General features: G+C 40.3%; 2 protein-coding genes and 2 long non-coding RNA genes across 5 annotated transcripts; 2 read left to right on the top strand and 2 right to left on the bottom strand.

Annotated features, from left to right (window-relative positions):
* Positions 1-3,089: 3,089 nt before the first annotated feature.
* Positions 3,090-5,570, bottom strand: LOC131323024 (uncharacterized). The gene is made up of 2 exons (XR_009199056.1): positions 5,455-5,570; positions 3,090-3,181 (listed from the first exon to the last, which is right to left on the bottom strand). It is a non-coding gene; the product is annotated as an uncharacterized LOC131323024 (long non-coding RNA).
* LOC131323031 (uncharacterized) lies at positions 3,099-5,810 on the top strand. Its single transcript, XR_009199058.1, has 2 exons — positions 3,099-3,136; positions 5,410-5,810. It is a non-coding gene; the product is annotated as an uncharacterized LOC131323031 (long non-coding RNA).
* Positions 5,811-6,622: 812 nt separating this feature from the next.
* Positions 6,623-8,926, top strand: LOC131323011 (uncharacterized). Of its 2 annotated transcripts, XM_058354625.1 has the most exons (3): positions 6,645-6,793; positions 7,285-7,317; positions 8,454-8,926. In XM_058354625.1, the coding sequence occupies exons 1-3, from the start codon at positions 6,738-6,740 to the stop codon at positions 8,620-8,622; spliced, it is 258 nt and encodes an 85-aa protein (XP_058210608.1). In that variant the 5' UTR covers positions 6,645-6,737; the 3' UTR covers positions 8,623-8,926. The 2 variants fall into 2 exon arrangements, with proteins under 2 accessions (XP_058210616.1, XP_058210608.1); XM_058354633.1 differs by lacking the exon at positions 7,285-7,317 and having other exon boundaries at positions 6,623-6,793.
* A 1,903-nt stretch (positions 8,927-10,829) lies between these two features.
* LOC131323002 (monothiol glutaredoxin-S1-like) lies at positions 10,830-11,441 on the bottom strand. The gene has a single exon (XM_058354614.1). The coding sequence runs from the start codon at positions 11,323-11,325 to the stop codon at positions 11,014-11,016; it is 312 nt and encodes a 103-aa protein (XP_058210597.1). The 5' UTR covers positions 11,326-11,441; the 3' UTR covers positions 10,830-11,013.
* Positions 11,442-12,100: the final 659 nt, after the last annotated feature.

The raw sequence follows: 12,100 nt of genomic DNA, 5'->3' as shown, positions 1-12,100 counted from the left end.
TGAGCCGAGCTCGAACAATATCATAAAACTCAGCTCGGCCTCTTCCTCCTCCTGCAAACTTGTACGTGGCTTGTCCGAGTAGTTTTAATTTGCGCATATATTTGCAGGTATACACACATCCGATAGAAACTAAGCGGACATTTGAAGCATTACTGGTATGGGAATAATTGCATTAGTTATCCCTGGCCGGTAGCATACCATGGCTACCATTCCAGACTGCAGCAGCAACATACAAATTCAGGTGAAAGGCTCGCCGCAAGCATTTGGAAAGCAAGTTTTTCCTTCAACCCAATTTATTCTGTGCTTTTGCATTTCCCTACCATTGAAAATCGAACATTTTTATTCTCAATTATCAGAACCCAAATCGAAGATATATATGTGTATACCTTCTCATTCAATCCCCAGAAACCAATCTCGTTGTGATACGAAAGCGAGAGCTACCCTTTTAATGAACCATTAGAATCCAGGCTTCCCATCCCACATCGGCTAGCAAAGAAACTTTTTGTCTTAATATAAGCTTCAGCCGATAATAGTCTTATCGCCGGGCTTGGTAACGTGAGCCTGTGACTCAAGTGAGGGCATCATTGTGGTTGGAGATTGGTTTGGCCCAGGAGGTAGGCCCTGCGGGGTTATCATCTGGCCTGCCCATTCCAAGTCTGGAGTTGGGCCACGGGCTCGGTGCGAAGGCACTGGGTTCTTGGCCCTTAGAGTGGGGGAAACCGCGTCAGGCTGGTTTCACAGAGCAGCGTCCACCTCCCGCTCCAGTCGGTGGAAGGATAACGGGCCGGTACTTCTCAGGGCCACTGATGCCTCATGGGCCGCTCTCAATTCAACAACCACTTTTTTGTTTTTTAGTCTTCCTTAAACTTCCTTTTTAGGCCCACTGCTTTGTATATTAAATATTCATTCTGTCCTCCCTCGTCAAAACCAAAGGGAAAATCTGCCTTTATTAAATTTTGTTATTGATGATTTTTCTTTATTACTCAGGTGTTCAGATCATGTTTACTTTAGGTGTGGACCCCTACATAAGTTGTTGGAATGACTCAAATTAATTCCATTAGAACAATGATTGAGATCTCTTCAATCCTACTCTTAAGAACTACTCTTAAGAAAGTGTCTATACTTTCCTAGTTTATTACACAAACGCTAGTAGGCTTATACCATGGGTTGAGCTTGACGTAGGGGAATTTACGAAAGACTAGTTAACATACTAATTCAAACGAGATAGGTACTTGTAGCAACGAGCAGTTCTTAAATCTAGAAGAAAAATTTTATTGATGAAAAAGTTGCATCAAAGCATTAGGTTACAACACTTTTTACATGGTGTAACCCCGAAATCCTAATAATTAACAGCCAAGAAAATAAAGTCCCATAATTTGGGGAAACTCCTAAAATTGAAAATGGGAAAGAAAAATAGAACTTTCCTTAAAAGAATCAACTAATAAGGAATTACGGTGCAAAAGTTATTAACGAATTAAAAGTTTTCTAAAACGGCAAAAATATCAAATTGAATGGCTAAACGAATGAATCAGGCCGAAATCCACCATGCATCATGACCTTAGGGTGGTAAGTATTGATCGGAGAGCAAAAATAAGTTAGCTTTGGGCCTATTCCGAGCTTGTTCAAATTTTGTCAAATAGGATAATGTGAAATTAAACATCGTTTGGGCTTCCGAGGTTTCATCCGGTCCAACTGACAACTGATTATGGAATTGAGCTTTCATGTGTTCTACACCAGAGATCCACCGTACAAGATTGAAAATGTAATTCCTCTCCATAGGGTGGGTAATGCCGTATGCACGGACAATTTACTAATAAGAAAATATCAACCCAAAGTAAAGAAAGAAAAAAGACAGGAAAGGGTGGGCCGGAGGAAAAAATTGGGCCGGACACCGACCGGCCATCGGGCCCGAATGAATTGCAGAAGCAGGCCTCTCAAGGACTCAATTATTGGAATTTATGTACGAGGTCACGTGGGTTCCCTAGCATAATGGGCTATAAAATCTCATTGATAAGGCTTTTCATAGGCAGCCAACCGAGAACCCGCTCGGGCTTGCGTGACCTTTTGTGGTTTGAGTCGGGCCTTAGCTTCAAGCAACACATTTGCCCCGTCTGTGCCCCCAACGGTGTGGAAGAGTTTGTGGTTCGGGTTACGGGCTAGCACCACCAAGCCTGGACAATAGTAGGTTGTTATGTTCACGCTTTGTAAACAACTTAAATAGTTTTAATTTGTCCGATGTGGGAACAATTAACTTCTCTCTCTCTCCATTTTACAAAGAAAAATGAAAGCTGAAAATACGAAGAAAACAAAATCTCCGAATGGGCAATGCTAGTTATTGATAATACTGGAATGATCAAACATTCTACAAGTTTTCGCAACGCACTGTATTATATTATTGATAAAACAAAAAAGGGAGCAAAATAATATAAATCTCCATCAAAGAGAAGAAAAAAACCTAGAACAAACTCTTTGAGAAATGTGTTGGTGGAGATGTTTTCCGAGCTGAATTATGAAACTTGAAAGCTGAACCCACGAAGCACAGACACATCTGCAATTCCCACTACCAATTTGTACACGACAATCAATATGAATTGGAAAACAGGTATATTTTGAATTTAAACTTAGTTCAATTCTTGGGGATGGGCTCGTCCTTGGTGTGCTACGATCCAATCTGCTCATTGTGGCCCTTTTCGAGACCAATTCAATGATCGAAACTGTTCACTTAGTAAGGATAGTGAAGATCAAGTAAGTGCAAAATCGGACATCGTTAGCATCGCGAAATAGAAACAGAATGCTAAATATAATTCAATACTTAAACCGCTAGTTACTTCTAAAATAATGATGTTTCGATGTTCCATGTACATAATATCTATTCGCTCTGTTGTCTTGCATAAATGATCTTCAATGCAAGCTTGTGAGTTGAATAGTTTCGATCATCAAAATGAGTTCAAAACGGGCCCATGATAGCTAGAACTAGAACATACCGATAGCGAGCACACCAAGGAAGAGCCCATTCCCAATTATCCCACATCGGCTATTGACAAAACATCTGCTCCTTTCATATCCCACAGTCCAACACAAAACGTACTGCCGGGCTCGGTAGCGCGAGCCTGTGACCAAAGCTTGGGGCAATAAGGTTGTCGGAGAGACCCAAGAGATTGGGACCCAACAGTGGTTAAACCTGCGCAAGTCGGACGCTACAGGCTCACCATGTCTGGATGCGTTCCATTGCCGAGGGAGGTGGGGGGCCAGCGGGCTTGGCTATGAAGTGCGTCTGTTTGTCGGAACTGCTGGTTTGATCAGTGGGCCTGAAGTTCCACTGGTCGTTTGGGATAAACCCAAACTCTCCTATTCCGCTCCTTGGGGCGGGGTGGGGTTGATGATGGATGTTGTTGGCTGGCTTGACAGAGCAGCCAGCTATTCTGCCTCCCTGTTTAGATGGGATAAGAAGGATGGATTGAGCCGGTACCCGTAGGGATTCCCACTGTAAAAACCCACTTCTCTCCCCCAACGACATCCTTTTTCTTCAGTTTTCTTTTAAACAGTCACAATTAGAAATGAATCTTTTCCTCCACTGTAGTACTTTGATTTGGGATTGTGTAGAAGGGAAGAAAGAGAATTAGTTTGCTACCTCTCTTTATTTGCAACCCGGCTTTGTTTAGCAAAGAAATGTGTTCTGTTCCCTTCTTTTCTTTATTTGTAGGTTTGTCGTTGGAAAATAAAAAATACCCCAAATTCGTCAAATCTGGCCTAGTGACATTTGGCGTACACTTAGATGCCAGTAGAAAGGAGATCATGGGTTTAACTCCTCTTGCAAAGTGTTGAGTTTTTTATTTTTCAATTGGAAGGTGTTACTAACTTTCGCCTATCAAAAATAAAAATGTACAGAAAAGTCCATTTGAAAAAGCTAAGAAGTAAGTGCAAAAATGGACATCGATAGCATCACGAAATACAAAAAGAATGCTAAATATAATTCAATACTTAAATCGCTAGTTACTTCTGAAATAATTATGTTTCGATGATCTACGTACAGAATATCCATTCAACTTTTGTGGTTTGAGTTGGGCCTTAGCTTCACGCAACACATTCGTCCCGTCTGTGCCCCCGACGGTGTGGAAGAGTCTGTGGCTCGGGTTACGGGCTCGCACCATCAAGCCTGGGCAATAGTAGGTAGTTACATTCACGCTTTGTAAACAACTTAAATAGTTTTAATTTGTCCGATGTAGGAACAGTTAACTTCTCGCTCTCTCAATTTCACCAAGAAAATTGAAAAGCTGAAAATACGAAGAAAACAAAATCTCCGAATGGGCAATGGTAGTTATTGATAATACTGGAATGATCAAACATTCTAAAGGTTTTCGCAACGCACTGTATTATTGATAAAACAAAAAAGGGAGCAAAAGAACATAAAATCTCCATTGAAGAGAAGAAAAAAACCTAGAACAAACTCTTTGAGAAATGTGTTGGTGGAGATGTTTTCCGAGCTGAATTATGAAACTTGAAAGCTGAACCCACGAAGCACAGACACATCTGCAATTCCCACTACCAATTTGTACACGACAATCAATATGAATTGGAAAACAGGTCTATTTTGAATTTAAACTTAGTTCAACTCTTGGGGATGGCTCGTCCTTGGTGTGCTACGATCCAATTTGGTCATTGCAGGGCCGGCTCAATGGTGAGGCCCAAGAGGCCGCCGCCTTGGGCCTTTACATTTTGGGCAAAAAATGGGGCACTCATTTCTAGATAAGTATATATATTTTCTGTGTACAACTATAATACAAACTTCTTTGGTGGTTCAGTGGTAGAGTGTTTGCTTTTCCACATAAGATGTTTGGGTTCAAATCCTGGTAGGGTATTTTTTTGCAAAAAAAAATTCCTTCTATGTAGTAGGGCACTATTCCACCACTTAGCCTAGGGCATCCAAATACCTTGGGCTGGCCCTGGGTCATTGTGGCCCTTTTTGAGACCAATTCAATGATCGAAATTGTTCACTTAGTAAGGATAGTGAAGATCAAGTAAGTGCAAAATCGGACATCGGTAGCATCTTGAAATAGAAACAGAATGCCAAATATAATTCAATATTTAAACCGCTAGTTACTTCTTAAATAATGATGTTTCGATATTCTATGTATAGAATATCTATTCGCTCTGCTGCCTTACATAAATGATCTTCAACGCAAGCCTGTGAGTTGAATAGTTCCGATCATCAAAATGAGTTCAAAACGGGCCCATGACGGCTGGAACTAGATCATACCGATAGCGAGCACACCAAGGAAGAGCCCATTTCCAGTTATCCCACATCGGCTATTGACAAAACATCTGCTCCTTTCATATCCCACAGTTCAACACAAACATAATGCCGGGCTCGGTAGCGTGAGCCTGTGACCATAGCTTTGGGGCAACAAGGTTGTCGAAGGGGAACCAAGAGGGTGTAACCAAACAGTGGTTAACCCTGCGTGAGTCGGGCGCTACAGGCTCACCGTGTCTGGGTGCGTTCCATTGCTGAGGCGAGGCAGGGGCCAGCAGGCTTGGCTAAGAAGGTGCGTCCGTGAGTTGGAGCTGCTGGTGGTTATCCCTATCTTCTCCTCCTCCGCTTGATGGGGCGGGGTGGGCAGTTGATGGATGCCTATCTTCTCCTCCTCCTGCTTGTAGAGGCGGGGTGGGATGATGATGGATGTTGTTGGCTGGCTTGACAGAGCAGCTATCTGCCTCCCAGTTTAAATGGGATTAGAAGGATGGATTGAGCCGGTACCCGTAGGGAATTCTCACTGTAAAAACCCACCTCTCTCCCCCGACGACAACCTTTTTCTTCAATTTCCTTTTCAACAATCACAATTTAGACTTGAATCCGTCTTTTCCTCCTCTGTATGTAGCAGGAACGTGGGGATTCCGGGGAAGGGAAGAAGAAAGAGCAATACTTTCCAGCTTTGCTTCCTCTCTATCTTTGCAAACTGGATTTGTTTAGCAAAAATATGTGTTTGGTTTCCTGCTTTTCTTTATTTGTAGGTTTATCGTGACTTAAGGAAAATTTTCTTAAAAAAAAAAAACTCCAAAGTTGTTAAATTTGGCCTAACGACATCAAGTGCACACTTAGATGCTAAGAGAAAGGAGAATATTAGTTCAACTCCTCTTGCAACGTGTTGTTCTTTTTGTTGATTGGAATGCGTTATTCTAACCCGACTAACTTTCGCCGATCAAAAAAATAAAAATGTACGAAAAAGTCATCCTCTCTCATCCTTCAAAGAAAAATAACAATAATTGTACCAATATTGCGAAAAATTATCAAGTGCACCTAGGGCACCATATTTGTGTCAACTCTACACATTTTGTGGTGGGAATCACACAAATATGAATTGAATTTTTTTTTTTGGAGCATCACGTGTCGATGCTCCACAGGCTTTGAATAATTTAATGCAATGACATTTACATATATATATTTTTTGACCTTTTAACACTGACAAATAAAAGATAAATTTAATGATATTACTTTGATACCAACTGAGGTAATTGCTGTTAGACCCTGTTCTATTAAAGTTTTTATTTTTTTAAGTGTTTATTTTTTATTTTACGAAACAAATTATTTTTCTACAATATATTATCTTTAATTCAAAAAATAAATACTTATTTGCAAATAAGTCTTTCAGGGGTTATTTCTGTTCCTTCCAAAGCCAAACTGTCCATTATATTAACGGGGCTTCCCCAAATCGGAAAACAGTAGTAATCATCCCGGCGGAATGGCGGTATCCTTTACGCGGCTCGGCAATTCGTTACCCTTCTCCAGGCTCTTCAGGTAGTCCTCCTAATACACGCTTTCGAAACCATTTTTGTTTGCCTTTCATTCACTCTTAGGGTTTGTGATTGAATTTTCTCTCTCAAGAGGGTTTCGCATTATCAACATATATATCATGCACTTCTACCCATATAATAAGTCTTTGAAAAATTCGTTTATTGATATGCTCTTGTAAGTCTTAGGAAACGATCTCTGCCTGAGGAGATATTATTCTGTTTTGGGTGTTGTTATAGACATAGTAGGGGGCTTGGAATTTGTATACTGTTGGGAAGAATCTCTCCATTTATCACCCTTTCTCATGTAATCTATCTGGGAACAAACGCAAATTGGCTGTTCCGTTACGCATCGTACTGTCACCCGGACCACTATGTATTGAGAATAATAGTTTTCATGGGGGTGCCGTGTAGCCGTAATACCAATATCAGATTTTTTTTTGGGTTGATGTTTTTATGTCTTTTGCCCGTTGAAGTGTTTGAAATTTTATGTGTTAGGTACTTGCATAGTTCTGATGACATTTTGGATAGGTATGGCGTAAATGTACGTCTTGTAGTTCTTGACCATGTTCAAGTATAGCTTGAAGGAGTTGTTCACCTTGGTCTCTCATATGTAAATGCTTTCAAGTCTCAGCTGATGTAATTTGATTGTTACGACCTTTGAATATATATTTCTGCAGAGTACATAACAAATGTTGCTATTTGTTGATTTCTTCTTGGTATATACTTTGAGATTGGGTAATTACTTAAACAAATTAAGTTGGCTTTTCGCTATTAAGAGATCAGGAATAACAGGGGGGGCCGAATTAGGGTCCCATATGTGAAGAGAGGGAAGATCTATGTTGAACTGTACTGAGTGTTTTTAGATCAAGCCAATCTCATAACAGATTGGTCATAAGCCTAAAATCAACATCCACAAGTCCACACCAGTCTGTTCGTTTCGGGTTGTGGGGAGGGGGAGTCGTGAATAAACTTGCACTGTTCTTTTTAGCTTGGTTAAGACAATTTGCCGGCATAATATGTAACTTCTCTATTTGATTGCAAAGCAAGGGCCATGCGTAGAACTACTGTGTTGTGGGTACTCCATGTGTTTACTTTCTGTAAAACAGGCTCGTGAATAAACTAAATTATTTTCATCTTGAAAATGATGTTACTGCACTCTTGGTCCACAGTTTGAGACATAAGAAGCAAACACCTCTTACATATGGAGCTACAACATTCCGAGTTCCAAATTTTTGGCCTGAATGAGACCATCCCAATTCCTCATCCGTGTTCTCTAGGGACTTAACATCATGCCTTCTACCTTCCTGAATTGCACTTGTTTGCGTCCCCATTATAGGAACCTTGACTCATATATAATCATAACTTGGTCTCAAGTGATGGGTACTTTGAATCAGCTTAACATATGAATCCTTACCTGTAGTCTGAATCTGTACAATGGTACCTTTTTTTGTTAGTCATGATTTGCCATCGTTTTATGAAAATTCCATATCTGATCTTAACACGGCATATCTTGCCTTAGTTTTAGTTGGTTGGGGACTAGGGTCAGATATATGATCCTTGGTTTCTTGGACTTTGTTACATCAGTTCATTTCTGTGCATGGATTTTCGTAATAAGTGCATAAAATGTTTTCCTTTTGGCAAAACTTTTGTTGTTTGTTTCACAGGCAGCTAGAACAGGAGATGGAAACAGTGATTGCCGTACTGCAGCCTGGACCTTTGGGAATTGTGGAGCACAAGTTCTCTTCTGAAGAGATGCGTGAGGCAAATGCCACCGTTAAGAGAGCAGTAGAGAATTGGCGAAGGAATGCAAACTTAGAGGCTAGAGTAGAGTAGCCATGTATTCAAGTATCAAACAATGCTTTCTGGTTCATTTTGTAAAAATAATTTGAAGATAATAATCCTGTCCATGATACTAGTTCTTAGTGCTTCTGTCATATAGTTGTCCCCAACATTATGTGAACAAGAGATGGTGATTCTGTTCGCTGGTCTTCTTTAATATGGATGTTATGTATCAATGATGCCACAAATGCCAGTATTTCATGGCATGTAGCGTCCCCTTTCTCACAGTGAATGAGGGGGACTACCAGTGTTATGAGGTATGGTGCTTTATGCAGTGAAATAATTTGGTGTCCCGAAACTTTTATTTTTTAGTTGTTTTGCTTGTTTCTTTTGTCCTGAAGACACACGCACATACACACACAATCCCCTTCAGCTTTATCATGATTATGATGTTTCTTCAATTTCTCGTTAAGTTGCCAGTAAGTAAAGGCAACTTTGTGGAAGAGATCGTATAATGCTGCTAGTTGAACTAAAATTTGTGGCTGCTCTAAAGTGTTTGTGCAGTCACAGTCATTGGTGAAGAAGGCAACACGTCGAAAGACAGACTGGTCTGCTCGGCAGGGGAGAGGACTTGAAGGCACCAAGGGTATTTAGGTAACAATGTATCTGTTTTAATTCTGATTTCCCGACTGCTGAGATATGTGGAAACCTTATCTTGTTAGGAAACGAACCGGCAACATAAGAGTTGCATTATACAGGCAGATATGTAACAGAGAAGTTACAACGAAGATGTAGGTTCTTGTCACATGGGTTGTGTTCTAGTTTTCTGATAGATTGCAAGAAGGAACTAACTCATTTCTCAAAGTGCTCTCTTCCTTATGTCAAATGTAAAAGAGGGTAAATACTACACCATCATATTATTTAGTGAGTGCAACAATAGCTAAAGTATGCCATAGATAACACAAGTTCTCATAAACAACTCCTCCTTTGGTATGTAAGCCTATATTCCCAGTCGCTATGATCGAAACACAAACATCTACTATAGTTCCTGGGACAGTGTTATTATTGGAGCTTCGGATTTTTTTTCCCCTTGTTATTCTACACAAATATGATGGGATAACGCTTTTTTACCATTTTGACTAGCTCCCCCTTGACTTGGAGGCTCATGATCTCATTTGAACCACAAACCAACTTACCCTATGAACACGGCTGGTACACTCGGCTGCTGCCCCAGTGCCACCAGCTCCCTCTCCAGTTGCTGACCATTAGGAAGCTCATCTAGCTCGTGAATCACAAGACTTGCACCGTAACCATAGAACAGTTTCTCAATGGCGTAGCAAATGCAACAATTGCTTTTGCTGAAGATCACCAGGGGCCTTTGACCAGCCAAATCCATCACCGCCATTGTTGTCGGTTGAAGAAGGGTAAATACTAGTGAGAGAGAGAGAGTGTGAAGATGGTAGTGGAGATTTTGCAGTGAGGAAGTTGAGGTCTAATGAAATTTTTGATGCTGTTCGTGCCAAACTCAGTTCTTGGAGTACGGTGATGTTCCATGCCCAAAATAGGGGGTTGTGTGAGGATTGGCTTCTTGATTCTCGAATTTTTGGGATAAATAATTGTAGATAGAGAGCTTTTTTGTTTTTTTGGTGTACCCCTGTGAGATTTTGTAGCTTCTTGCGCAGTTTTTTGGCGGAATAAAATTTACTTACCAAAAAAAAAGGTGGTGTGGATAAGTCCTTTATAATGGAAAAAAGACGATGGGTTAATTATTTGGGTTCGATCCTCTAGGGTTCAAGTTTTGAACTAGACGGAACAATTGAAATCTGGACCATATATTGAGACAATCAATGGTTAGAAAATCCAAACAATTAATTGTGGCAATAGACTACTCAAATTTGGATTGTCCAATCCAAATTAAGGATTGGAGAGGATCCAATTCCTAACTAATTATCTTTCTTAGTTTGAGTTCAATTCAATTCTCCAATTGCTCATGCATTATGCTTTTCGTTCGCCAATAGTTTCATGATTCCCATGATGGGTAATCTTATAACATGCGTATACATACAAAATATTGATGTGGTATAAGCGTCATGCCATTATTATTATTTTTTAATCACCATCACGGGAATACAACAGAAAACAAACTAGTGAGCCATTAAATTTATGATCTATAAATTACAAGATTATTATTTTTTATATATCATTTTTCAATCCGTGAAATACACTGATAGAAATGCATACTCATTTAAAGGAGACGACAATTACTTTAAGTAGGATATTATTTAGAAGGCAGAAAAGGAAAAGAAAAATACATATATCAGAGAACACGCGTACTCATCAAATTACCTCTCCCATAACAAAAAGGCTCATATGGCAATAATAATATATATGGGAATTATTCTTTATTGATTGAAGCTTGGAATTAATTTATCTTCCCTCCTTTCATTAATTCCAGAGATGAATAGCCCTGGCCCTCAAGAGTTCGCTCTTCAGCTCCCCCCTGACTTGGAGGCTCATGATCTCATTTGAACCACCAACCAACTTACCCCCTATGAACACGGCCGGTACACTCGGCTGCCGCCCCAATGCCACCAGCTCCCTCTCCAGTTGCTTCCCGTTTTGAAGCTGGTCAAGCTCGTAAATCACAGGATTTGCACCGAAACCGTAGAACAGTTGCGTAACGGAGTAGCAGATGCAACAATTGCTTTTGCTGAAGATCACCAGGGGCCTTTGACCAACCAAATCCATCACCGCCATTGTCGTCGGTTGAAAAAGGGTAAATACTGGTGAGAGAGAGAGAGAGAGAGTGAAGATGGGAGTTGAGATTTTGCAGTGAGGAAGTTGAGGCCTGATAGAAGTTATATATAGAGAGGTGATCGACTAAGGTACTGGTGGATAAGTCCATAATTTAATGGGGGGAAAAAAAAAATGACGATGGGTTATTAACGATGCTTCATTTGATTGGATAAGGTACTGATGGAAAAAGCAACCGATAAAATATTCCAAAGTAGTACGAAATTATCTACAAACTTATATATGTCTCTCTCAAACGTTTACTGTACCACTCCATATATATACGTGGATGTGCAAACGTGATTACCATGTACGGGGTTCTATATTCTCAAATTGACAGCATTGACCCTGACGTAGCCTGCATATTACTTACTGCTGTTTTTTGCCGCAACAGCATGATTAAGTAATTACCATGATTCTCATTAAGGTTGCGTACGTTTGGATTTTCAAATTTTTTGGTAATGGAAGGCTCTTTAAAGGAACTCTTTGCCATGAAATCAACATCTGTTCTAGGATCCCAGAACGTGCAAGAAAACCAAAAGTACCTTTAAAAGCGGACCCGGGATGCTGCCAAGCACCCCCTGCCAAGCGGGTGCGGCATCTGGCTGTTATCTGAGTGCATACAGATTTGAATCGTTCATTGCTCGGTCAAGATCCAGCCATCGATTGCCGGGATCATGGTAAAAGAAAGAAGGTAAACTACACTTACTAGTTACTATCTAATACAAGGTATATAATA

This window comes from Rhododendron vialii, chromosome 1a (assembly GCF_030253575.1).
Source record: "Rhododendron vialii isolate Sample 1 chromosome 1a, ASM3025357v1".
Taxonomy (NCBI): domain Eukaryota; kingdom Viridiplantae; phylum Streptophyta; class Magnoliopsida; order Ericales; family Ericaceae; genus Rhododendron; species Rhododendron vialii.
The sequence above is the reverse complement of the archived record's forward strand: the minus strand, read 5'-3'. Positions and strand labels throughout refer to the sequence as shown.